The 24,883-nt window shown below is 41.8% G+C and overlaps 1 protein-coding gene across 4 annotated transcripts in view; it reads right to left on the reverse strand.

The window, feature by feature from the left end:
• Positions 1–1,973: 1,973 nt before the first annotated feature.
• Positions 1,974–24,883, reverse strand: part of LOC105355847 — a 57,157-nt gene continuing 34,247 nt past the window's right edge. For 3 of the 4 annotated variants that reach the window (XM_023963415.1, XM_023963414.1, XM_023963412.1), the window contains 14 exons: positions 14,380–14,480; positions 14,101–14,227; positions 13,938–13,987; positions 13,166–13,271; positions 12,564–12,722; positions 12,352–12,469; positions 12,205–12,266; positions 9,685–9,810; positions 9,505–9,593; positions 9,293–9,421; positions 8,994–9,187; positions 7,177–7,300; positions 4,709–4,896; positions 1,974–3,229 (listed from right to left, as the gene is read on the reverse strand). In XM_023963415.1, coding sequence (XP_023819183.1) covers positions 2,995–3,229; positions 4,709–4,896; positions 7,177–7,300; positions 8,994–9,187; positions 9,293–9,421; positions 9,505–9,593; positions 9,685–9,810; positions 12,205–12,266; positions 12,352–12,469; positions 12,564–12,722; positions 13,166–13,271; positions 13,938–13,987; positions 14,101–14,227; positions 14,380–14,445 — 1,773 coding nt within the window. In that variant the 5' untranslated portion in view covers positions 14,446–14,480 and the 3' untranslated portion in view covers positions 1,974–2,994. Of the gene's footprint in view, positions 3,230–4,708; positions 4,897–7,176; positions 7,301–8,993; positions 9,188–9,292; positions 9,422–9,504; positions 9,594–9,684; positions 9,811–12,204; positions 12,267–12,351; positions 12,470–12,563; positions 12,723–13,165; positions 13,272–13,937; positions 13,988–14,100; positions 14,228–14,379; positions 14,481–24,883 lie in introns of those variants that run through there. The other variant, XM_023963413.1, reaches the window with a different exon arrangement.

Below are 24,883 nucleotides of genomic sequence, written 5' to 3' on the forward strand. Positions count from 1 at the left end.
GTGCAGCTGAAACCTATTGCAGATGTTCTGTGCTTGGCTGGTCCTCGGAACAGCTTCTCTGAAGGACGGTTTTGCGGTGGCTCTCGTGCTTCTTGACGACAAGCACGGGTTTATGGCCGGACTATCAAAGCTTCAGAGTGTGTATTCTGGGTGTTTTGGTCACTGGGAATCCTGCTGCGTCTTTCTAGTCTTGCCAGCAGTGGCGTTTATAGGATTTTGTCTCATTTTCTCCAGTGTTAATTTATTTCCATGACACATTCTCTCCCTCTTTTCGGTGCGGCTTCGTTTTACTGAGCCGTGAGTTTCTCTACTCTACAGATCAGACTGGGCTCGCTTTCTTGCACAGTTGTTTTGACACTGAGCACGATCTTTATGCGCTAATTTTTCTTTCCCCCCTTTCCCATTTTGTGTCGCCTCTTCCTCTTTCCGAGTATGAGTCCACGCCCTGCTATTGCACCGCTCTGTGGTTTTGGATCACTTTTCGGACTATTGTTGCTCTCAGAGGTATGTCATTATGGTTCATCTGTGTCAGTGGATAGATGAACATGTTGTGACGTGGTTCACTTCCATTTCCCATGCCTGTGACTAAGTAGTTCAAATCTCCAGCTTGCCAGAATCAAACTCCTCCCTCCCGTGGCTTTGTTTGGTGAGCAGAAATGCCTTTTCTGTCATTAGCAGGATTTGGTCACAAATTAAGTCAAATATTTTGGTGACTGACCAGTGATTTATTCTGTTTTTTAGGGAAACCGGCCTCATCCTTCTTAGAGCTGCAGGGTCAGGATTTGATAGCTTCTGTATCATCTCTTTCACTCAAAATCATCGGCTGCTTCACGAAGGAGAATATTTTCCATTACTGAGGCGTTTCCAGATGTCAGATTTATTTTGATTTTCAGGTGGATTCCATAGCAAAACTCGTGCAGGCATGTTAATAAAAAGTGAGGGAAAAAAGGCAAACATCTCCCCTTGCTGCGGGTCTCATTTATTTGATCTCAAATCTAAGTAATGTCTTCATTCTTTTTCTATAAATTAAAATCAATTTTTTTATTTTTTATTTTTATTTCAGTCAAGTCTTTGGCCAATTCCGGTTGAGCTGGAGCTGCACTCTCTGTCCCCCCATGCCTCCCTGCTCTCTGGCTTTGGGGGGCCCCCGTGGCGGTCCTGCTGGCCCTGGCCTCGGTGGCAGATGTAATCACCCGGGGGGGCGGTTGTTCTCTACCTGCTGCTGTGCGGGCGTTCGGGGTTCTGGCTGCTGCACCTTCTGCGGCGGGGGTCTTGGTGTGGGGATGGCTGGGCACTCCTCCTTCTTTTTACATTCCATCATCCATTTTAGAAGAACAAACACTTACCTGAGCACAGGTGTTAGCTCACCTTTGCACTAATATTTTGCGTGATTGAATGAAATATTTCACACTTGTTGGTTTGAAGGCATAGGTATGCGTGTGTGAACGATATTTGTATTGTGTACATGTTGACATGTGAACATTTTTGGAGCCAATAGGTGTGTTTATAACATTTGAGTGTGTGTGTGGACAGGCCCCGCCCCTTCTAAATTTGTATTACATCTGACCTGATAACCATCCAGCAACTTGTTGCTTTATGCTGCTTTATGGTTTTACCCCCCCCCCCCCCCCCCCCTATAATCACCCATCCTACCCCCCCCTCTCTAACATCCTCTCTCTTCCTCCTTCCTTTCCTTTTCCGTCCGGTCAAACACAAAAGATTTTCAAATATGATTAAAATAAATAAAGTTTGGCCTCGATTCCAAAAGGGGTTTATTCAGACATACCTCTGGTTTGCCAGAAGATTCATAAACCCTGTTGTTAAAGTATAACATGTCAAACACAAGAGGCCTTCAGCTCTCATCTGTCTGCCCAGCTGTTGGACAGGACAAGTTTGGACAAGACAAGAGGACAAGACTTTGTTTTTAAATCAAGTTTCAAAATGAAAACACTTATTGTTTTATGTTACAGAACTTGCAACCAGTGGAGTTAAAAAAATGCATGTATATTTTCTGCACAAACACAAATGTAACACGATAACACAAAAATACAAACAAACTAATAAACATTGTTCAGAGTTTCCATAGATCAAGTCTTAGTTTCCTTCCAGTGAAGCAAAATCCTCAAATTCCTGTTTCTGGTCTCTGAGGTTGGACAGAATTAAGGGGGAAAAAAAACTTTCTGTGAAGAGTTTATATCATGGGAAATATGTAATGACACGTCAGAGAAGGTTATCAGAGCGATAAAATTCGAACTAAGTCTTGCTACGATTAAGGTGTGGATAAGATCATATCTGAACCAAATGATGAAATCTTGAGATTAAGGGGCTGCAGTTGAAAGACGCTAAGTGTTTAAGAGGAAAGTTAAGCAACGCAATGCAAAAACTCATCAACAGAAGATAGAAAAAAGTGGCCTGAGGTACTGAGTGAGTCTTGACTTCTGTTGTAACAATTACTCATAGTTTACCGTACACAGCATGACGATTGCATTCATCCTTCCCAGAACCACAACTGTTCAGTCACCGGAATCATCTTTACCTTATTTTAGCTGCTCACGTGTCCATCAGATTTTTATTTGACTTTTCAACTTTGAAACTTTCTACATCTTGGAAACCTATTTATATACATACATCACACATTTGATTTCAAAATGGATGGATGGATGGATGGATGGATGGATGGATGGACGGACAGACGGACGGACAGAAGCTCTAAGTCACAGTTGATGAATGGATTGTTGGATGGATGGATGGATGGATAGATAGACAGAGGGTTTGAGTCACAGTTAATGGATGGATGGACTGATGGAGGGATGGAGGGAGGGAGGGATGGTCTAAGTCACTGTTGAAGAATAGATGGGTGGATGGATGTACTGAAGGATGGATGGATGGGTGGATGATTGGACAGATGGATGGATGGACAGACAGATGGGTGGTTGGATGGACAGAAGGTTCAAGTCTCAGTTGATGGATGGATGCTCCTTCATTTGATATTCCTTATATGGCCATGACCTTACGCTGGGGAGGGGTTTTCATGGTTCCCGCATCACCTCCTTGGCGTTGTTTTTCAGCAGGATCGGGGCTGACCATGCGGTGCAGAAACTCAGAGGGGGGCGCGATGGTCGAAGGCTGACGGAGGACAACAATCTGAGCGCTGGTTCCCCCCAGCAGAAGGTCGTTTAGCTCCCAGGATGAAGAGTTTATCACCGACACGCCATTCACTTCCACCAGCCTATGAGGTTGACATGTAGAATTAATTTAGAACAATTTCAATTCCGCAGATCTTCAATAATATATTTGTCTGTCATATTAAAAACACTCAAAATAACATCTACTTTAGCAGTCAAATAACCAAAGGCCAAAAAGTAGAATATTTGAGATTATTTTTGTGTGTGAAACAAGGTACAGCAAGAAAGCCTGATCCTGAAAGCTGTTTAGTATCTGCCTTTTTTCACGAAAAGCCTGTTTCTCTTGACATCAACTGTTTTATGTCAGACATGAGAAAACACATGAACTGTAATTATTTTTCCTATTATCCCTTGTGCTGTCCTAGATGACCCCAGCCTTATATTGACATGTTCTCCCTACCATGACAAAGGTGGATAAAGGTGAAGAGGAGTTCATGTAATCCATGGACACCAGTAAGGTTCACAAATCATTGAAGAAAAAAGGTTCAGCGCACTGTCTAGTGCAGGGGTGTCAAACATACGGCCCGCGGGCCATATCAGGCCCGCCAGGTGGTTTAGTGTGGCCCACACATGAAGAGTAAAAATCAAAAGGATGTTTAAAAAAGAAAGCACGTTTCTAGTCCATTCCTGTGGCGAGTTATGATTTTTTAAAGAAATAACCGAAATGCGCAATTCCGCCACTAGGGGGAGCAAAAGAAAAGCAAAACAGATGAAACAGCAAATATCTGCATGTGCAAAAAGGGAAACCTAACAGCTCTGGGTCTGGGTAAGATGTAGTTTGGTTCCTCGTGAGCCTCACCACTGTTACATTGCTATAAGAATGATCAGTAGTGATACAATAATGAGCAAAATGTTGTCAGAATGATAAAATAAGGTTGAAGTGGAGTGCTGAGCTTTCCAGGAAAAAATAGAAAGAGTTTTATTTGTTCATGGAGCTGAATGCAAAACCTGTGTGATTGGTATGTCATCAACAGGTTGCAGTGCTCAAAGAATATAGCATTCAGCACCACTGAGACTCACCATAAAGAAAAGTTTCACCCTTTGCAGTTAAGAAAAGAGAAGATTTATCAACTATTAGCTGGACTGACAAAATAACCGTCTGCATTACTGCAGCCGTGATGTCAGTGATGGAGCAGTGACAGATGCCTGATTGCAGACAAGTGGGAGCAAACATCCAAACCATTTTCTGATGGTGAACTTATGAAAAAAGGCTGAAGGCTGCAGAAGTCTTGTTCCCAAAAAGCAGTCGACCTTTGCCAACATGAGTCTATCAAGGATTACAATTACAGATCCAACATCACTGAGGAGACTTGGGTGCCAAATGAAGGAATCCAGTCATTTATTGTATTTTCAGTCAATAAATGACTGAAAATACAATTTTCAGTCATTGTATTTTGAATGTGGCCCCCGAGGCAAAATGAGTTTGACACCCCTGGTCTAGTGGGTCTAGATGACCCAACTCCCAATGTTAAAGTGCCTAGGATAGCACAAGGGATAAATCTGCTTTTAGCCTTTTCTATTACCTGTCGTTCACACAGAGCTGAGAGTTGTGCACCTTCATCACCACCAGCCCACTGCCTTCTTGGTAGTGACACGTGAAGCCATACTCGCCATCCGGGCCCCGCTTCTCCTCCACAACCATCAGCATGACCGGAGATCGTGGCGACACCAACTGGCTTAAAGTACTAAAAGTCTTTTTCTGTTCTTTTTCCTGAAGGAATAGAGGGCAGAAACTCACACGAATGCTCACGAAACCAACAACCCTGAGAAGTGATGATTTCCATTTGACACCGCTGTGGAAACATAAAGCAGGGCTGCTTTTGGGACACGGAAATATGAAATTTCCTTTCTGTTACCCCACTGGAGTACAAACAAGTTCAGAAAACAGGCTGATGCTGCCACGGCTACCACCAAGATATAATGATTAGCTTTAGAAGAGATCACACCACAAGTAGCTGGAAGGGATCAGAAATAACTTGTGAGTTTGACCACCAAATTCCAGGGTTTCCTCATCCAGCCTCTTGGCATACTCTCCTCTCCCCCCACATGGCGTGTGAATGCCTCGCAGCAAGAGCTGCCGCCTCGCGAGGGTCAAGGGTCAAAGCTAAGGCTTCGCTCTCTGCAGACAAATGGGCCAGACAGGATATATCAACGGAAACTCAACCGAAGCCCCTTGAGGAGCAAACTCTAATATGCATCATTTTTCTAGCTTGCTGAATTTTGGACATGCTCCAAGATCCCCAGGAATTTTCTCTTCATATTGGAAATGTTTATCCTGAAGATCCAATTAAATCCAAGTCTGCCTGAGCCAAAAACGGGACTTGTACTTAATATGCTGCAAAACCTGGATTTTAAGAAAATCAAAATAAAATGGTCGTACTTTCTGTCTTACAAGAAAAATCATCTTGTCAAGAACGTTTTAATCCTAGTTTGAGAAGACATGTTTTAGTGACTAGAATAATTTTTCTGTTTGAAGAATATCTGCCAATGGTGTACAAATGTTTGACTTGTTTTTAAGCTGTTGCACACAGAACTGACCAAAGAAGTAATGCTTTACTCAAAAGAAGTGGAACAAAACGGGGAAGAGATCTTGCATGTAGTGTAACAAATATCATAATTTACTTTTACCACAGGAAGTCATAAACACGCTCTGAGAAAGGCTTTGTTTCTCCCAGCGTGAGAAATGGGACTCTGACAGGACTTTGAATGGGGAGGATTGCCTTTCATTTGTCTTGATGGACTGGAGACCGACATTCAGAGCTGTCTCACAGGAGGAGAAGGTCCTGACTCACTCAGCCGCTGAGATCTTTCGGGGCAGAAGGAGGGATTCAAACATGGGAGACAGCTGAGCTCACGCTGAGACAAAGGATTGGGCATTTCCCCCTTTTATTTTAGGAGTCTGTCTGACAGATTTCAAATCATCCGGATCATTTTTCCGTCTACAGTCCTCAATCTTCTTTCTTTAGATTGCGTCCCCCCTCCTCAGCTGCTTTATTGGTGCCCACCAGTTGCAATAGATCCTGGAGATTGGACTGGCGATGATAAATATTTCCTTATTGTCTGTAATCCAGGACAGCCTACAAGACTAAACACAGGGCGGTCTGTTCCTTATTTGAACAGCGGCTCTATCAGTTCCCAGGCTGCTCTTCAGCTCTGACCTGTGTGTTAACTCTGATTAGGTCATATGATAAACATTAGCGCTGCTGCTTTTCCCACAAACTCGGCACCTAAAAAAGCGTGGCCTCAGGGTGGCAACGTGACACGGGGCACCTTTCAAAGCCGAAGCCTCGTGTATCCTTTCATGGCACCTCGTTAGGACTTCTCCGACCAGATAAAAGAGTGGCATTAAAAAGAAGTGAGCTCCTCTGGGAATAGACAGAGATAGTTTTACACATGCCGGCCCAGTTCTCCACTCTGTTCTCCCTGTAGCTTTTGTCGCACACAAATTCCATTGTTGGTATGGTCACAGGCTCTCAAATGTCGCACTAAACGTCATTTTCAAAAAAGAAAAAGGATAATGTGATCTAAAGAAGTTGGCTGGGCCTTGTTCTCCCATTCCCACAACAAGGGGAGCATCAGGCTGAATGGAGCTTTGTGTTGCTTTATAATAGTGTCAAGTGATGGTGTACAGTAATTTCTCTGAAAGGTTTGCTCTTTAAGGTGCTTAAGTGGTTCAGAAAAAGCCGACTGGGAATGATGTTAGTCATGGAATCTCTCTGTGATTGTTGTTTCTGAAGTTATGATTTTATTATTCCATACCAAACATGCCTCGCTCAGTTTCCATGGCTGTTTTGGTGCAAAATATCAGTTTCTCAGTGTGTATTTTTAGAAATCAAAACATTCTCTGTCTCAGGCTGATTTTCCCACATTTCGGTGCATCTGACATCTTGATTAAACTCTTCAGCCCGAGCTCCAGACGTGAAAGACACAGCCAAAATTCAACGCTTGTGCAGAGAATCATTTAGAAGGTGCTAAGCTTTTTAAACAGTACCTTACTTTCTTGCAGGGCATTTTGGAGATGGGCCACCTGCCGGTTGAGATGCACGATGGAAATCTCCTCCTTAAAGACTTGGCAGTTGCGTTTCATCTTTTCCAGGAGTCGAACCTCCAGCTGTCTGCACGGGAAAAGAGATCAACCTAACATGATGCATTAGAATTTGGAGTGTAAAAGAAAGAAAGAAAAGTCAATTTGTCTCAAACTGCAGCCAAAGAATTATCAGAAGAGGAAAGTTTGAGCTGCATGATGGTTCTGCTGGAGCTTCTTGAGTATTTCAAAGCAACAAGAATACATTAGGGGAGCTGAGGAACCAGAAACACATGTGCAGAAATATAAATGTACAGAATAAAGAATCCAAAATAATTTTAAGCCCGAGTGTCGTTGCATGGCCTTTTTGACCAGTCCATACTGGCTGAGCAGCTGGAACCCACCCATCATTTTCCCATTCTCCCCATGGCACCCTAACAAAAACACTCTTTTTTTATTTCTGCTGGTTTTATCTTCATAGCAACCATTTCATTTTTTGATCGTCTAGCGGTGAGAAACAGGTCTATGTCATTTTCTGAAGAATCATCAAAAGTAAATTTTTAAATTTCCTTGGCAACAGAGGTTTTATATTAACCACGCTCACTTTCCTAATAGATTCAAATCGTTTGCGGGGGAGAATTTATAAGGCATTAGGGCTTCTTGTGTTTTTCATTCTCATTTTCCTTTAATCTTGTGCTCTTTTTTCTTTAAAGCATTGTCCAAAACAAGAAACTATCATTTTATTTCATATGGCATATTGTTACATTCAACTTGACCCAACGATTCGTGTCTTACATTTTGACAACATTTTGGGAAAAGCAGCAACATGGGAACGCTACTTTTGTAAACTATTGTTCAAAATCTACCCATTTAAGTCCAGCTTTTTGTTCCAAACATCTTCCAAGTGATGCCTAAGGAGTTTTGTGGACTTTAAATCAGGAAAAAGGTCCTAAAGGTAATCTTTTTGGGAAAACTTAAGTTTCAAGGTCAAATTCAAGGTCAGTACAACTTTGGTTGTGGTGTGTGGTGGCGTGTGTGTCATGTTTTGAAGACCACTTGAACAACTTTTCTTTATTCATATTGGGGGAAAAAGGTTGGATTTCACACTTTGTCACAACATGGCCACCAAGTTGCAGGTCCCGTAGCCATCCCATAATAGTTTGAAAACTTCCTTTGGACATCTACGATGTGTGTGTTTTGGTTCTGTTAGTGGATTTTGAAATACATTTTTCTTAACCCTGTAAGAGATTTTTGACCCCATTTACTTTTTGATGGTTTCTCCTACAGTGATGTCATTTGTTTGTTTGGGTGGTGCTGGTGGGGGGGGGGGGGGGTTCACTATGTCAAAAATTCATTTACACAGGGTCCTGGGTGCTGGAGATTTTGGTGGGTTCTTGAGGATTTGGCGTATTGTGTCAGTGGCGGGGGTAAAATGCATCCTCAAGTGCGCAGAAAGAAAGAAGAATTACAGAAAAAAAAACATCTGGTTCTTCGGTCCAGGACGGCTGCAGGTTCAAACTAGATCTGCATCATTTCGAAGCACTTCAAGGCTTAAGCAGCCTGCTTTGTGTTAATGAAAAAGTGCAGCGATGGGGGCAGTAGAGATGATGGAAGACCATAAAAGGAAATTCAGCAGAATCCCAGTCTGATCAGGTGGAGAATCTCCAGGTTCTGACGTCATATCCAGATGACTCTTACAGGTTTAGTTGCTCTTTGGATTTGCGGGTCACAACGACGACACGTGACGCAGCTGAGCGGAGAAGTGAGGAGAACAGTCCACCTACTTTTTACTCTGAGCCGAGTTGTTGGTGTTGTCTCTGAGGGTCTGCATGCTCTGCTTCTTGTCGTTCAGTTGGCCGATGACCACCTCCAGCCTCCGCTTCAGCTGAGCAGAACCGAGCCCGTCCACATTCACGTCTGCTTCCATGCTCTTCAGCTCTGAACAAAACGCCACCAGGCTGTGGTGGAGCTCCTGGACCTTTTCACAGTCAGAGATGTCAGCTTGATTATAACCCTTCCTATAGGCTGATCAGACGTGTCCGGTTTCTACATGTTTGTGTGAAATTAAATGTAAAAATTGAACCTGCAGGATCACGTTTTGCAGCGATTCCACTTGCTGGTTTAGTTCTTTAATCCGTTCCTCTTTAGCGTTTTTATGGTTGGATCCATTTTCACTGGAACTTTTCTGAGAAGCAGAACCCAGCGATTTGTCCTGTGATGTAAAATCATGCAGAGGATTTACATAATCATGATGAAGACCAGCCTTCTACAAATACTGTTCTACTTTAATCGCACCATTTTACACAGATGCAGCTCCAGCTGTCGGTTCTCTGATGTCAGAAAAGATCCAATTTGCTGATCTGGAGAAAGTTTCTCAGGTGAATCTTTGAATAGAAACACAACACTTGTTATAATCTGCGCAGTTTAAGTTTGCCATCAACTTCAATGTAAAAATCCAATTTTGATTCAGAGCACCTTGTTTTTCCTTCAGTGTGAAAAAGCTGGCATCATCCGTCATTCCCAACATTTTAATACAGGACTCCATGATTTTTCCCACAGTTGTTTCCTTTGGAGTTCGGAGATGAACAATCCTCTCCAAAGCTGCAGGACAAAACGCATGATGTCATCATTTGTTTTTTTACAATATAAAGAAAATTTATGAGACCCTCCTGAGTACAAGTAAGGCCAATTGGTGATCTGTATCTCCCAACCATTGCATATTACTAAATGAACTCATTTTGGTTTCTACAGGGGAGAATTTTACGACAGAGTATCAGGGCCACCATGAAAGAAAATTAAATAGATTCATATATGAGAATAAAGTCTTAAAATTATGAAAAAAAGGCTAAATTAGTTATATATAATTTACAATTTACAATTCAATTTGCAATTGAAAAAGGTATTTTGCAATTTATGCAAATGCATTATTGGATTTTTCAGTTCAGTAGGAATTAAAATGTCATTTCAGTCGGACAACTCATGCAGTAGAGAATGATTTATTTCCGTATTTTCTTTTAGTTTGGCATAAGGCTGCTTTCAGATACAATAAAACAAAGATCTTCATAGAAAGCTCAAAGGTGGAAGCCGGTGAAATATCTATACATCATCTATAGATGTTTATTCTGACAAACAGAAGGAGTGAGTAACAGCTGATCATTTCTCTATAGAAATCTATGGGAATTTGGCTTCTTGGAACCAGCGGGTACTTCCTGTTTGGAACACCAGTCACTCAGTCCAGTTCCTCTATGCAGTCAATGATAAAGTTGTAAATTTGTGAGAAAAAGGCGTAAAAAAAGCCTCCATCCACATTAGGTTGCAGACTAAATCTTTTGTCAAAAGAATCCATGTGCTATAATGAATTTGCAACTCTACTGCTGAATCTTCTTCTGAAGAGGCCCAGTTTCCTGCAAATTATTTTTACAGTTTTCTACATTGGTTTGGCTCATTTCTGAAAACAGAAATTACATTCTCAAAACAACAGGGACAAACCTCCAAACCACTTGGCAATTGTTCACAACAGAATGGAATTTCTCATTAGTTTCATCAAAGTGGAAATGTCTTAGTATATGTCTCAATGTCTCAGTACATCTTTGCAAATAATTAAGTACAGGTAGCCTTCATTTAGCACAATTTCCAAGTGAATAGATCTTGTTGATCTAAACTGATTGTTGATTCTCAGTCTAATGGTTGTTCACTCCAAAATGAGTCAGCATCATTTCATTGTGTAAGTCATCACATGTACAATAGTCTGTTCAATCCTCAAAATTAGTCAAGAACATAATACCATGAATAGAAAAACTGTAAACCTAAGAGGCTACTCTCACCCTAAAGTCCTTTTTCTTTTTTTCAGTTTTATATAACATTGTATTCTGTTAGCTATACAAAAACAGTACAGTTACCATTGTCAATAAAGGACTGAGCTAAGACTGAAAGGTGGACATGAGGGATATTTCAATGGTCCTCTGCTATAGTGACAAAACATCTAATCATTTTGACTTGCAGTGCTAATACAATGCTAAAGGGACAAAGTATTTTGGGGGCACTGGCTGTTAAAATGAGAAGGAAATGTAGTTTTGACAAAGGAGTGAATTGTTTTGGGAGAGATATGAGCTTTTGCAGGTGAACCATGGCGTTGTGCCGAACCATCCACATTATTTTGGCAAAAGCACCAAGAGTTTTGAGAACGTCCAGTCTGATCAAGAAATGAGCCAAAGCAATTGAGAAGGATCTTTGCCGTTTTTCGTGGCACACATGGGAACGGAATTTAGTTTTGAAGCAGGAGTGAACCTTTTTGGGAGATATATTAGGTTTTGCGAGGGAGCTGTAGTGTTGTGCTGAACTGTTAGACTGTTTTGCCAAATGATCTTAGAATTTTCAGAATGTAATTTCTGTTTCAAGAAATGAGCCAAACCAATGGAGAAAAACTGTAATATCCCTTCACCTACACTGAGTCAATGTTGACTCACTAAAGGCTTCCTTATTTAAGAAACCAACACTGAGGAAACCGCTAACGATGGACTTTACGTCTCTCATGCTGAAACATATTTGTTGTTTTTTTGTTGTTGTTTTTATTTTTCTTAGTCATCAGCTTTTTGCCTCATAGATCTATGATTTAATCTCCCAAATTCTTAATTTATAATTTATGAAATTATAACTCTTTTCTGGTAAAAATGGACTTATTTACTCATAATTCTATACATTTATTCTCATAAAATATTGACTTTGTTCTTGTAAAATGTAGATATTTTTCTTGTGATTTTATGAGTTCATTTTCGTAAAAGTTTGAGTTTTCTCTGCTAATTGTACAAGTTTACTTTATGGGAAATGTTTGACTAACACTGTCCTACAATAGGGGGTGGAGCTCTGGGAAAGTTTTTGGGAAAAAATTATAACAAGTAATCCTATAATAAACTAGTATCTAAGTTATTGTGTTGGTGTTTTTGTTGCTGCGTTAACTTTCGATGAAATATTTACAAAGAGGAGCATTTTTCCTACCATTTATGGTGATCTCGATCATCTGAGAGTTCCTCTTTGAAACTTGGTTTGGACCTGTGTTTCTACAGTAGAAAAATGGAGCCAAAAAACGTTAGTCTTTGTTTTGTTTTCTTTTAGATTCAGGAATATTCAGTAAATCAGCTTCACCTGAGTTTGAAGGATCGCTGGTTCATGCTCAGGCAGCTCACCTGAGGCGAAGACTTGGTCTTGGTCAACGATAACAATGTTTCAGTGAGCTTTTCCACGTTCTTTGGCCCGAAGGATTCTGGTTACGGAAGAAACATCTGTGAGCACTTAGTCTTCATTTGCAGAAGGATCCAGCTCTGTGCTTGTTTGTCATGTTACCGATTCATTCATACCAAGCAGAGAGTCCAGCGTCTGACTGGTGGTGTTGGGAGGGTGGAGCTCGTTGTAGATGGCTGACAGTAACTGCTCTCTTTCCTCCAGGGAGGTGATGTGCAGGATGTCCAGAGTGTTTGCATCCACTGAGGCTATGTCAGCCCCACACAGACTTTCCTCTGAAACAAACATTCAATGGTAAAGCACAAAGACAAGTCAAAGAGCTGTGCATCAAACCTATACATTCATTAAAAATGATCGCCTCAAATATCCACTGAGTTATATTTCTTGTTAATGTGTCATTTAAATTCATTTATTTGGGGTATTTTGTATTTGTGTATCCGTTTAAAAATCAGAGGAACTTTGTTAGGACTTTTGTCCAAACATGCATTGATATGGCGCCTCCAAAGGCCAACAATCCATGCAGGTTAAAAAAAAAATGTTAGTTCAACATAAACAAATCAAATTAATTGGATTTTCTTCAGAAGCTTTCATGGAAATGTTGTTTTCTTGCAGCGCTTAAGCTGAAAGCTTATCTTGGATACAGCTGAGTGATTTTACTGCTACATTTTGACAAGATAATGAAGCAGATGTGATCAAAGTCAGAATATTTTGACTTTACCTCGAATGAAAGGGAGACATTTTTGCAATCCAATGCCGGTGAACCACTGGCAGACTTCTTCTGTGTTTAACTCTTTGAGAGGTTTGGCCAGGTCTCTGTTTTCATCCTGGAGGAGGAAGAAGAAACACAAATATGCACTAAAATCTGAAAGATTCAGGGATGAAACTGTTTAATAGTAAAAAAAAAAAACTATTTGACTTAAATCTGACTCAATCATCCAGACGAGTAAACATGGATAATTGCAAACTCATCCTAGTGGGTCACTGGATTTTTTAAGCCGTTTCTTTTTTTACAGTCATAAGCGATAATATGCAAACGTTTTTATAATTATATTTAAGACATAAATACATTTACTTATTAGACTCCTGGTTTTAAACCCTTGATGAAATAATAATCCTCCTCGGTCCTAATGTCCACAAAGACCCTGACATTTGCTAATTTAGCTTGTAGCTGACAGAATCCCAAAGGGAATCCAGCCTTGATACGGCGCAGAGATATAGTCAAATCAGGAAGTGTACAATTTTCCTTGAAGAAATTGCATCCTTTTGTCCGTGTTCTGTGTTTCAACAAATACACAGATTGCTAAGGAAACAACTGATCTTGCTCGGCAAATCCTGGATGCAAAGACTAAAATCCCGAGACTATTTGCAGAGTCATTGCTTTTACAGATCAAGGGAGCTGGGAAACATAAACAGAACAAGTTCTGTAATTGCAGCGGCTCTGCGCTGTGTTGATGCCACCCTGAAGGCTCCGCTTTGATCCTCCGTGTTACCTTCTCTGGGAAGTTTCCGTTCTGATCCTTGGAATAGGGCATATATGATGCTGTGTGGAGAGCGTAAACAAAGCAGATGCTCACAAGGGAGTTGATTGGCTGTGCATCAGCTGACACACATGCAGTGTTTAGTTGAACATGTGCAGTTTAACGGCAGACTTGCCAACAGTTATGCGTCGTTGACGAGAAATCCTCCTCCCCTCTTGGTACTGGTCTGCAGTCTGGGTCAGACCATGAAAAGTGTCTCTTCTTGTTGTGTCCCCAAGACTGCAGGAGCGAGTTATCGCTCGCTGTCCCATCAGAATAGAAAAGAAAACCATCAGAAACATTGAATCTTGTTACTGACATCTTTATCGATTTTCTTCACATCAGAGATTCACACTAGCGATGCTCACAGATTCAACATGAGAGGTTCGGACTGAAGGGTTTCGGAGAGTTTTACCTTTTGGTGAGTAAATGCATCCATCACGGCAGTGTTGTTTGGCCGCTGAGGTTCAGCCTTCAGCATGTCACAGCAGCACAAATCCTGTCCGCTTAGGTCATCTGCTTTCACACAAAGTGAAATTTAGATTTAGATTGTGATTTTCAGGAAACTTCATTATCTGTTGTGATAAAAAAATCTCCTCTGTGTCCATGACTCAGCGTACAATGACAAAGACACAAAAGGTTAATGTAAGGAGTAGATGACGATATGGGTTAGCCGGTGTTTTATCATTTCTTCCCTCCATTCAATTTGGAAGAAGTATTCACTGGTGCTGATACGGGGACTCAGATACATGTTGCCGTGCGATGCATCAAACACAGACGTCTGTCTGGTTCTTCTCTGACAGGGTGAACTTTTTCCCACAGAGGTCATTTGTTCGTCTAGTTATAGGAGATCCTCCGGCTTTGTTTTGAAGTTTGAAGCTAAATTGTTCCGTGCCTTCCTCCTTAACAATGTCCTGAAAACACTGCTTTGAAATTAATCCAGACTGAACGGCCTCAGAAGCAGATAGCACGCTGAGATTTGTTTATGTGTCAGCAGAGGAACCTCATCACAGCCCTGACGAAACGAGGAGAAGGGAGCGAGATGTTTCACCTGGATGGTCTGTGAGTCACCGAGGGGAATCATTGGTCCCAGGTTGACCTGTACAGATGCTGCAGGATTTTGGTTAGTCCGGGTCTGTGAAGGGTCATGAAGAGGAGCGGCTGCATCTTGACCCTTGTGCTATCCTAGGCGCGTTAACATTGGGAGTTGGGTCATCTAGACCCACTAGACAGTGCTCTGAACCCTTTTTCTTCAATGATTTGTGATCTTCACTGGTGTCCATGGATTACATGACATCTTTCACCTTTATCCACCTTTGTCATGGTAGGGAGAACACATCAATGTAAGGGTGGGGTCATCTAAGATAGCACAAGGGTTAAGGGGGGGCGTCATAAAAATGGATTGTACCATTGCTGTGTGTGTGGTAAGTGCACCGTGAAGTGTTTGTGAGGCTAATGGACGTTGCATAAAACTATGATGTATGGATGATGTCATACTGTGGCCTTACGCAAAACTCTAGTCCAGGGGTAGGCAAACTACAGCCAAGGGGCCATATGCCGTCAAACTAGTTACAGTAATCTGGCGCGCCAAACTGAAATAAATTAAATTGATAACTCTTGTTGTTTTTTTATTTTTTCTTGTAATTCTGTTGTGTCCAATAGATGGGGACCTTTTATGGAACCTTTAACAGAGGTCTATTTGTTTAGGAGCAGAAAGATTCTTCTGCATTCATGAAATGTGGGAAGATTTGTTGTTTTTCTGAGAGTCACGTGTGTTTTCCAAGTCGAACAGTCATTTATCCGATTTTATCAATCCTTTGTGACTTCAGCATTTGTCTAAGTTTGCGTTTTTCTCTGAGGGACATTAACCTGTTGGTGCAAATGGCACTAAAATTAGAACAAAAGCCACAGTTTTAAATGAAAATCTCCAAAACCTTCTATTTTGAAATATATATATTTTTATTTTCAATCAAAATGAAAGCATGTTTTTGTCCAGATTCCACGTTTTTCTCTCTGTGACATTTTTGCTTTACGGGCCCACAGAGCGGTCCACGACCTTGATATATCATGCAGGTCACCAGCGTGCCCCCATACAGGTTTGCCTATTTTTCAACTGTAGTCAGCCACCCTTTAGGGCAGAGGTGGGCACTGAGGGCCGCATTCCTGCATGTTTTCCAGCATACCCTGCTCTGGCATGTTCTAATTGGCTGGACACACCTGAACCAGGTAATCAGTCATGAGTAGGGCAAGACTATCTGGAAATCATGCAGACACACCGGCCCTCGAGGCCTGGAATTGCCCACCCCTGCTTTAGGGGGTGTCGACTAAAGCTTTAGCCAAAAAAGAGGAACTACATGCGTGCACGTTGCTTTCTGACCTCAGAAAGAACATTATGTCTTTAAAAGTGAGCAGAAACCAGTTAAAGTCTTCCTCTAAGACTTTCTTTCTAAAAAGAAAGGCATCTCTGGGGAGGCTCCTTATGTGTTGAAACGGCAAACTGTCACTTTCCGTTCCTGGATTTAAACCTGGAGTTCTCCAACATTGCTGCTTCTCAAATGACGACAGAAGGGCGTAACTTCCTACTAACTACAATGGTAAAAAAGTCCCCCTTTACCCGCCAAAAAAGAATCCAAGCTCCGCCCACTCACTATTTTGTCCCGATACAGACGCCACTGTGTTGGAGCTAGGCGTCGTCAGTAAGCAGTAATTGGTCTGTGTCGGTCTGAATCAACATTTCTATAGAAATCTAGCTCTCCAACCCAGAGCGAGCTTCTTGGAAGTCCACGACCTCAACATTTAAAGGTGGACTACACTAAATTTGTTAGCTTTGCAGGCTCCACCTACTTTTTTTGAGGCATCTAATTGGTCAGTTTATAATTTGAATAACAACAGAAAAATATCATGAAAAAAATTAGGATTATCAAGAAGATGTTAAAAAAAGGTATCAGATCAAGAATGGTTATTCTGATCAGTTGAATGACTGAGTAACAGCTGTTTATTTCTCAATAGACGTCTGTGGAGCCAACGGGTACTTCCTAGTTCGAATGCCAGAAGGGAGGAGTCACTCAGTCCAATTCTTATATACGGTCATTGTTTCAACCTGGTGGACTCGAGAAAAATTACTTCACTCTGTCGTGTCTAACCGACCATTTTTGGAACACCAGTCAGTAAACTCCACCCACTTCTAGCCTCATTTCTGCCATTCCAAAGCCAACGGGTGGTTAGAGTGAAAACATGTCCATAGTGTACGGAATGGAGAGTCCAGCGAGAAAAAGAACAGAAAAGAAAAGCATCAATGTGGAGCCGACCAAACCTAAAGTGTGTCGGTGTGAGGAGGGATGATGAAGCTCAGAAACACATGCTGGCTGTGCTCAGAGGGCTTTTCGCCTGACGCCTCGCACAACTCCACAGTCACTCATACTTAATGACGAGTAGAGTTTTGGATTTGAGACATTTCAGCACATTATCGGAATGAACAGGCTAAAGCGAAGCTTATCGTTTCCAGAGTTATTGTCCCGTTCCTGTTGAAAGCAAAGGAAGCTCTTTGAGAAAAGACCAAGAGAGGAGAGCCTGCTGAGTCACGGGAACCCAAAACCTGGGAACAGTTGGACAAGCAACACATGGGGAATCCACGCATAATAGTTAAAAAGGGTTCAAACAAAGGGAGGGGGGGGGTTCTGCAGCTCCCAAAGGAGGCACTCAAGGTTCTGCAGCCATGTCACATAATGAGTGCAATTTTATCTGAATAGAGAAATGAGATCAAACCAAAGAGGAAGACATGAGCTCAGCAGGTCAGTGAAATACATCATCATTCAATTATTATCGGAACCCCTCCCACACTAAAACAGAAAGACTGAACTATCCAACACAGCAAAGGAATCAATCTCCCCTGCCATGCAATGCTTTATTTGCCAAAACTGAAGTCGATCAGTTGGGTTTGGAGGCCGAGACCCGCCACTGTGGCAAAGAATAGAGTGCAAACAAAAAAACTCTGCAAATAAAAATAAAGGGTGTTGCAATTAATAAAAATGCCACAAATAAAAATACGCACTGTTGCAAATGGTTAATAAAAACGCTGCAATAAAAAAACCTCAAACACCGGTGGAATGTCGGGAATGGTTTTTACCCCTGCCCCGTTGTAAGAAGAAGGAGAAAAAGGAACAGGAGTATGAATTGGAAAAAGAAGGACAAGGTAAGTGAAGATGTTAGTGTTTCATGTCACTGTTTACTTCTTAATGTGTTCTTTGGTTAAGACATGTAGTCCGGGGTTAGAAAGAGGATGCCGGTTTATTGTTAGCCTCTGCTAACACGGAGAAACCCAGAGTGCAGACAGACGCAACAAGAACACATCCGAGTGGAAACAACTACTGCAAATACGTCAGGCAACTTATTACCTTGATTGCTTTTGTCATCAATAATCATGCTAACAATAATCTAAGGCACACATGTCAGACTCAAGGCCAGCGCGCCAAATGTGGTCACCATGTCATTTTATGTGGCCCGCGAGCAGTGACGTACAGTGAAGTTAATGGCTGGTGAGGCACTGACGTCATCAGTCAGATTTACAAACATATGAACCATGAGTATAAATAACTGAGTAACTTATTCACCATTTGATTGACAACAGTTAACGTGTTTTGTTTAAAATATCATTTCAACGTGTTTTTTTTTTTTCATATGCAAACTGCAGCATAGAAAAAAGCACAAACCTTATTATCGTCTTACCCATGGCCGGCCCTCCCTATACGCGAATTACGCAGCCGCGTAGGGCCCCCGTCACCACCAGGGCCCCGAAGTGGCGAAAAAATAAAATAAAAAAAAGACCCAAATCTGGCAACCTATTTCATAGCTGTGAATGTTGTGCAAAAGAAAGTTGCCTGCACTTTAATGATCCCCCTTGTCAACACACCTGAACCAATCTGGCAACCCAAATAATGACGTTACGCCACTCTCAGCAACGATTGGCCAACATCACTGCATCTAAGCCTGGCACAGTGTGCATTTACGAGCGCATTTTGTTTCAATAAAGTTGAGAAAAGAAAAAAAACGAGTGCATTTTGTCACGCTGATCAAAGCGACAACAAGAGCACTTCATGCCGAAGAGACTTTATCCATCAGGAGCTGAAAAAAGATGAACAACTTCAGCATCAATCACAAGGTAAGTTTGGAGGATGATGGGGCCATATTTTTTACATTATCCAGTATTTCTGTGCATTCGCGATTTAAAATACTAATTGATCCGAAGTTCGGTAAAGTTAGAAAGACAGGTGAAGTTTGCACATAAACGACCCCGTTTCGTAATTTCCAATGGAAAACTCTAAAATAATTCTGATACCCAAGTTTCCTGGATGAGGTCAGACAGGACCTTCCAAAACGGCGAAGAGAAGATTAAATAACGACAATGGTGATGGCTGATAAATGTTTAACTCACGTTATTGTATTGTTTAATTGTTTTGCTAACACATATTTAGTGCGTTCTGCATTTTCCGGTTTATGTCAGTATAGAAACTGCTGTTTATCTGTTATAGACAGTCTGGTAGTCTGACTTTTTCAACAAAGTGTCTTAAAATCTTGCATTGGCATGAAATATGGAGAATCAAAACTGCCAAATACATAGGAAATAAAGGTTCTAATTTATTAATGACAAATAAAATAAATGTACTCATTTTAAAATTATGAACATACAAAATAATAGAATAAGAAGTGTATCTTCTTTCTCTTTCGGCTTTTCCCATCAGGGGTCGCCACAGCGAATCATCCTTTTCCACCTCACTCTATCATGGACATCTTCTACCCTAACATTAGCCAACTTCATGTCCTCTGTTAAGACATCCATGTATCTCCTCTTTGGCCGTCCTCTTGCCCTCCTGCCAGGCAGCTCCATCTCCAACATCCTTCTACCAATATATCCACTATCCCTCCTCTGAACATGTCCAAACCATCTCAGTCTGGCTTCTCTGACTTTGTCGCTAACACAGGCAACATGAGCCGTCCTTCTGATGTACTCGTTCCTTATCCTGTCTAACCTGGTCACTCCTAAGGAGAACCTCAACATCTTCATCTCCGCTACCTCCATCTCAGCCTCTTGTCTCTGTCTCACTGCTACCGTCTCTAACCCATAGAGCAGAGCTGGTCTCACCACTGTCTTGTACACCTTTCCTTTGAGTCTTGCTGGCACTCTTCTGTCACACAACACTCCTGACACTTTCCTCCAACCGCTCCAACCTGCCTGCACTCGCCTCTTCACCTCTTTTCCACACTCCCCATCACACTGAACTGTTGACCCCAAGTACTTAAACTCCTGCACCTTCTTCACCTCAGCCCCCTGTAACCTAACGCTTCTACCTTGATCCCTCTCGTTCAGACACATGTATTCTGTCTTACTACGACTGACCTTCATGCCTCTTCTTTCCAGAGCAAACCTCCACCTCTCTAGCTGTTCCTCCACCTGCTCTCTACTCTCACTGCAAATTACAATGTCATCCGCAAACATCATTGTCCAGGGAGATTCCTGTCTTACCTCATCTGTCAGCCTGTCCATCAGCATAGCAAACAAAAAAGGACTCAAAGCTGATCCTTGGTGTAGTCCCACCTCCACCTTGAACTCCTCTGTCTGACCTACAGCACATCTCACCACCGTCATACTTCTCTCATACATGTCCTGAACTACTCTGACATACTTCTCTGCCACTCCAGACGACCTCATACAGTACCACAGCTCCTCCCTCGGCACCCTGTCATACGCCTTCTCTAAATCTACGAACACACAATGCAGCTCCTTCTGACCTTCTCTGTACTTTTCCATCAACATTCTCAAAGCAAAAATGGCATCAGTGGTGCTCTTACGGGGCATGAAACCATACTGCTGCTCACAGATCTCCACCTTCTTCCTAAGCCTGGCTTCCACTACTCTTTCCCACAGCTTCATTGTGTGGCTCATCAACTTTATTCCTCTATAGTTGCTGCAGTTCTGCGTGTCACCCTTGTTCTTAAAGATCGGAACCAGAACGCTTCTCCTCCATTCCTCAGGCATCTTCTCACTCTCTAAAATCCTATTGAACAACCTTGTTAGAAATTCCACTGCTGCCTCTCCTAAGCACTTCCATACCTCCACAGGAACGTCATCAGGACCAACGGCCTTTCCGCTCTTCATCCTTTTCAGAGCCTTCCTAACCTCATCCTTTCCAATCTCTGCTACTTCCTGCTCCACAACAACCACATCTTCCTCCCTTCTTTCCCTGTCATTTTCCACGTTCATCAGCTCCTCAAAATACTCCTTCCATCTTTTCTGTACACTCTCCTGAGTTGTTAGCACCTTTCCGTCTCTGTCCTTAATCACCCTTATCTGTTGCACGTCCTTCCCATCTCTGTCTCTCTGTCTGGCTAGCCTGTACAAGTCCTTCTCTCCTTCCTTTGTGTCTAACCTGTCATATAGCTCATCGTAAGCCTTCTGTTTGGCCTTTGCCACCTCTCTCTTCACTCTACGCTGCGCTTCCTTGTACTCCTGTCTACCTTCCTCAGTCCTTTCTACATCCCACTTCTTTTTAGCCAACCTCTTCCTCTGGACGCATTCCTGTACTTCCTCATTCCACCACCAAGTCTCTTTACCGTCTTTCCTCTTTCCAGATGACACACCTAGCACCTTCCTACCTGTTTCCCTGATAATTTCTGCTGTAGTTTCCCAGTCATCTGGAAGCTCATCCTGACCACCCAGACCCTGTCTCAACTTCTGCCTAAATTCCTCACAAGTTTCTTCATTCTGTAGCTTCCACCACTTGGTCTTCTTTTCTGTTTTCCCTCTCTTCTTCTTCCTGACCTCCAGAGTCATCTTACACACCACCATGCGGTGCTGTCTGGCTACACTCTCTCCTACCACCACTTTGCAGTCACTAACCTCTCTCAAATGACCTCGTCTACATAGGATGTAGTCCACCTGGGTACTCCTACCTCCACTTCTGTATGTCACTCTATGTTCCTCTCTCTTCTGGAAGTAAGTGTTGACTACAGCCATTTCCATCCTCTTCGCAAAGTCCACCACCATCTGTCCCTCCAGATTCCTTTCCTTCACACCAAACCTGCCCATCACCTCCTCATCACCTCTATTGCCCTCACCAACATGCCCATTAAAGTCTGCTCCAATAACAACTCTCTCTCCTCTGGGGAAACTCTGTATGACCTCATCCAACTCACTCCAGAATCTCTCCTTCACTTCTAACTCACAGCCAACCTGTGGCGCATACCCACTGACTACATTCACCATCACCCCTTCAATTTCTAACTTTAGGCTCATCATCCTGTCTGAGACTCTTTTCACCTCTAGAACCCTGTTTACAAACTCCCCCTTCAGAATCACTCCTACCCCGTTTCTCTTCCTATCAACACCATGATAGAACAGTTTGTATCCTCCTCCAATACTACGTGCCTTGCTGCCCTTCCACCTTGTCTCCTGCACACACAGTACATCTACCTTCCTTCTCTCCATCATGTCTGCCAGCTCTCTGCCTTTCCCTGTCATTGTGCCAACGTTAAGAGTCCCTATTCTCAAACCTATGTTCCTGCCTTTTCCCTTCTCTCTCTGGCCACGGACCCTTCTGCCTCCCCTCTTTCTTCGACCAACAGTAGTCAAATTTCCACCGACACCCTGTAGGTTAACAGCATCGGTGGCGGTCGTTGTTAACCCGGGCCTCGACCGATCCGGTATGTCTAAAGTGTTGTGGATGATTCGCATGGTTATTTTGGCAATTTTTACGCCGGATGCCCTTCCTGACGCAACCCTCTCTATTTATCCGGGCTTGGGACCGGCACAGAGGCAACTGGCTTGCAACCCCTGTGGCTAGATTAGAATAAGAAGTGTATAAGCATTTATACACTAGAATAAGAAGTGTATAAATGCTTATATTTCCATTTATACTCAAATTATTATTCACATTTATTATTTATAAATAGGTACATTTCTTTCTCATTTGTATTTCACAGTTTTGGTTTTACATAATGAGGATGTTTTGCACAGTTCCGTGTCAGCCAACATTTTCTTCTGCTCTCAAAAAGTATCAAAAAGTATTGGAGGAGGTGCAGCATCCACATCCCTTCATGTGGCATGTAAAGTAATTTAAAAAACAGTGTCTGCATAACCCCTTTTTTTCCATAAACAGCGGCTGAAGAGTATGGAGCCCCAAACTGTTCTTAATAAATAAATAAATATGATCTTGTGCAAATATATAATCAAACAATCTATTTCTCATAAATATATAAAAAGATCATGACATTGTGAAAAACCTGCACACAGATTTTAACTGAACCACTAAACTATTAGTAGTATTCTGCTATAGTTATTTTATTAACTTCATCAATAATTATTGTATAATAATTCTTGTTTTTTAGCTGCATAGGAAACTCCTGTCACCACATCTTCTGTTGAAAGGGGAAAATGTTGATGTTGCTGCTGGTAAGTTCAAATCTACCCAATATGGAACCCAAATCAAACTTATTGTTTCATTATTACTTAAAGGACAGTCATACATTTGTGCACAGACGCACAACAGTGAAGGCACTTCTTTCCAACATTCTGCACTAGATATATCTCATTTATATTACAACAACAGTTGCGTTTTGTTGGTGCTGCTGATCAGTTAGAGGGCCCACAAATTAAATCTCGCTTAGGGCCCCCGGAAGACCAGGGCCGGCACTGGTCTTACCTTTACTTGTAAATAAAGTCCATATTCCGCTCCTTCTGAAGAAAATGACTTGCAGCTTGCTATCACTTATTCTAGTATTTTTTAGCGTCATGATCTCAGGGCTCACCGGCGCCCCCTAACATGAGGCACGAGAATGTCTGGCCTCACCCAGCGGCTTTTTTGCCGGCGTTTAGCGCTCAGCACCAGAAACACGTCCCTCACATACAGTTATTTATAAAAACAAACACTGTACATTATATACATCTGCTAAATTATGTAAACTCAGCTCATATAGTACAAGTGATTGAACCGACATACAGAGATACAGCAGCACCGTCTGACTGCGTAGGTATTGCGCAATCCAAGGTGAGGCTTGGATAGCGGGCTGGTGCCTCATCGCACGTCACTTCTTAGTATCTGAACGGCAAATGCGGAAATTCAGCGATTTTGAAAAGAAAAAACACTCAAAAATGGTACATTTAAATGGAAAGTGACTGCAAAGCACAAATTACTGATTAAATATAATAATTGAATTTATTTTTTCTCTTTTCTTCCCATAATGACAGGTGAGGCACAGCCTCACCTGCCTCTCCTGACTGCACGTTACTGCCCGCGAGAGCATAAAAGTTTTTAAGTTCTCAAAATAAAAATTAAAAATTGGTGTATATTTAATCATATCTAGGGGGAAATGGACTTGAAATATGGGATTGGGCAACTATACATTAGGACTTAAACACTCTCCATATAACCTAAGCTGACAGAATAACATTTTTATGCTAGAGTAACAAAACATATTTTCTATGCAACTGTAATTGTCACTTTAAAAAGTTATAGTAAACAACTAATGAGTTATTTAACATTAACAAGTTACATTTATTTTTCATTACATTTAGTTACATGTGTAACTTATATCTGGCCCTTTGAGGACAGACACTATGATGAGGCGTGGGTAACAATAGTTATTTGGATGAAGGGGAAGTTGTTTTTTTTATTTGAGGCATTATTTTTTGTTTTGTTTTGAATATGCAGAGTTAAATTTTTGTCTGCAAAGTTTTTCTTTTGCAGATATGGTGGGTCTTCCTTTTTTTTCACTTAGGTACTCACGTAAATCAGGTGTGCACACACGACTCATGTGATATTTGCATCTGAAATATGAAGGATGAGCTTGTTTGAGCATTTATGTGAGCGTGTGAAACTAAGAGTGAGAAAAAAATGGTTCTAAACGTGATGTGTGGGGTTTTTTTT

The sequence above is a fragment of the Oryzias latipes genome, chromosome 15 (assembly GCF_002234675.1).
Source record: "Oryzias latipes chromosome 15, ASM223467v1".
Lineage (NCBI taxonomy): Eukaryota > Metazoa > Chordata > Actinopteri > Beloniformes > Adrianichthyidae > Oryzias > Oryzias latipes.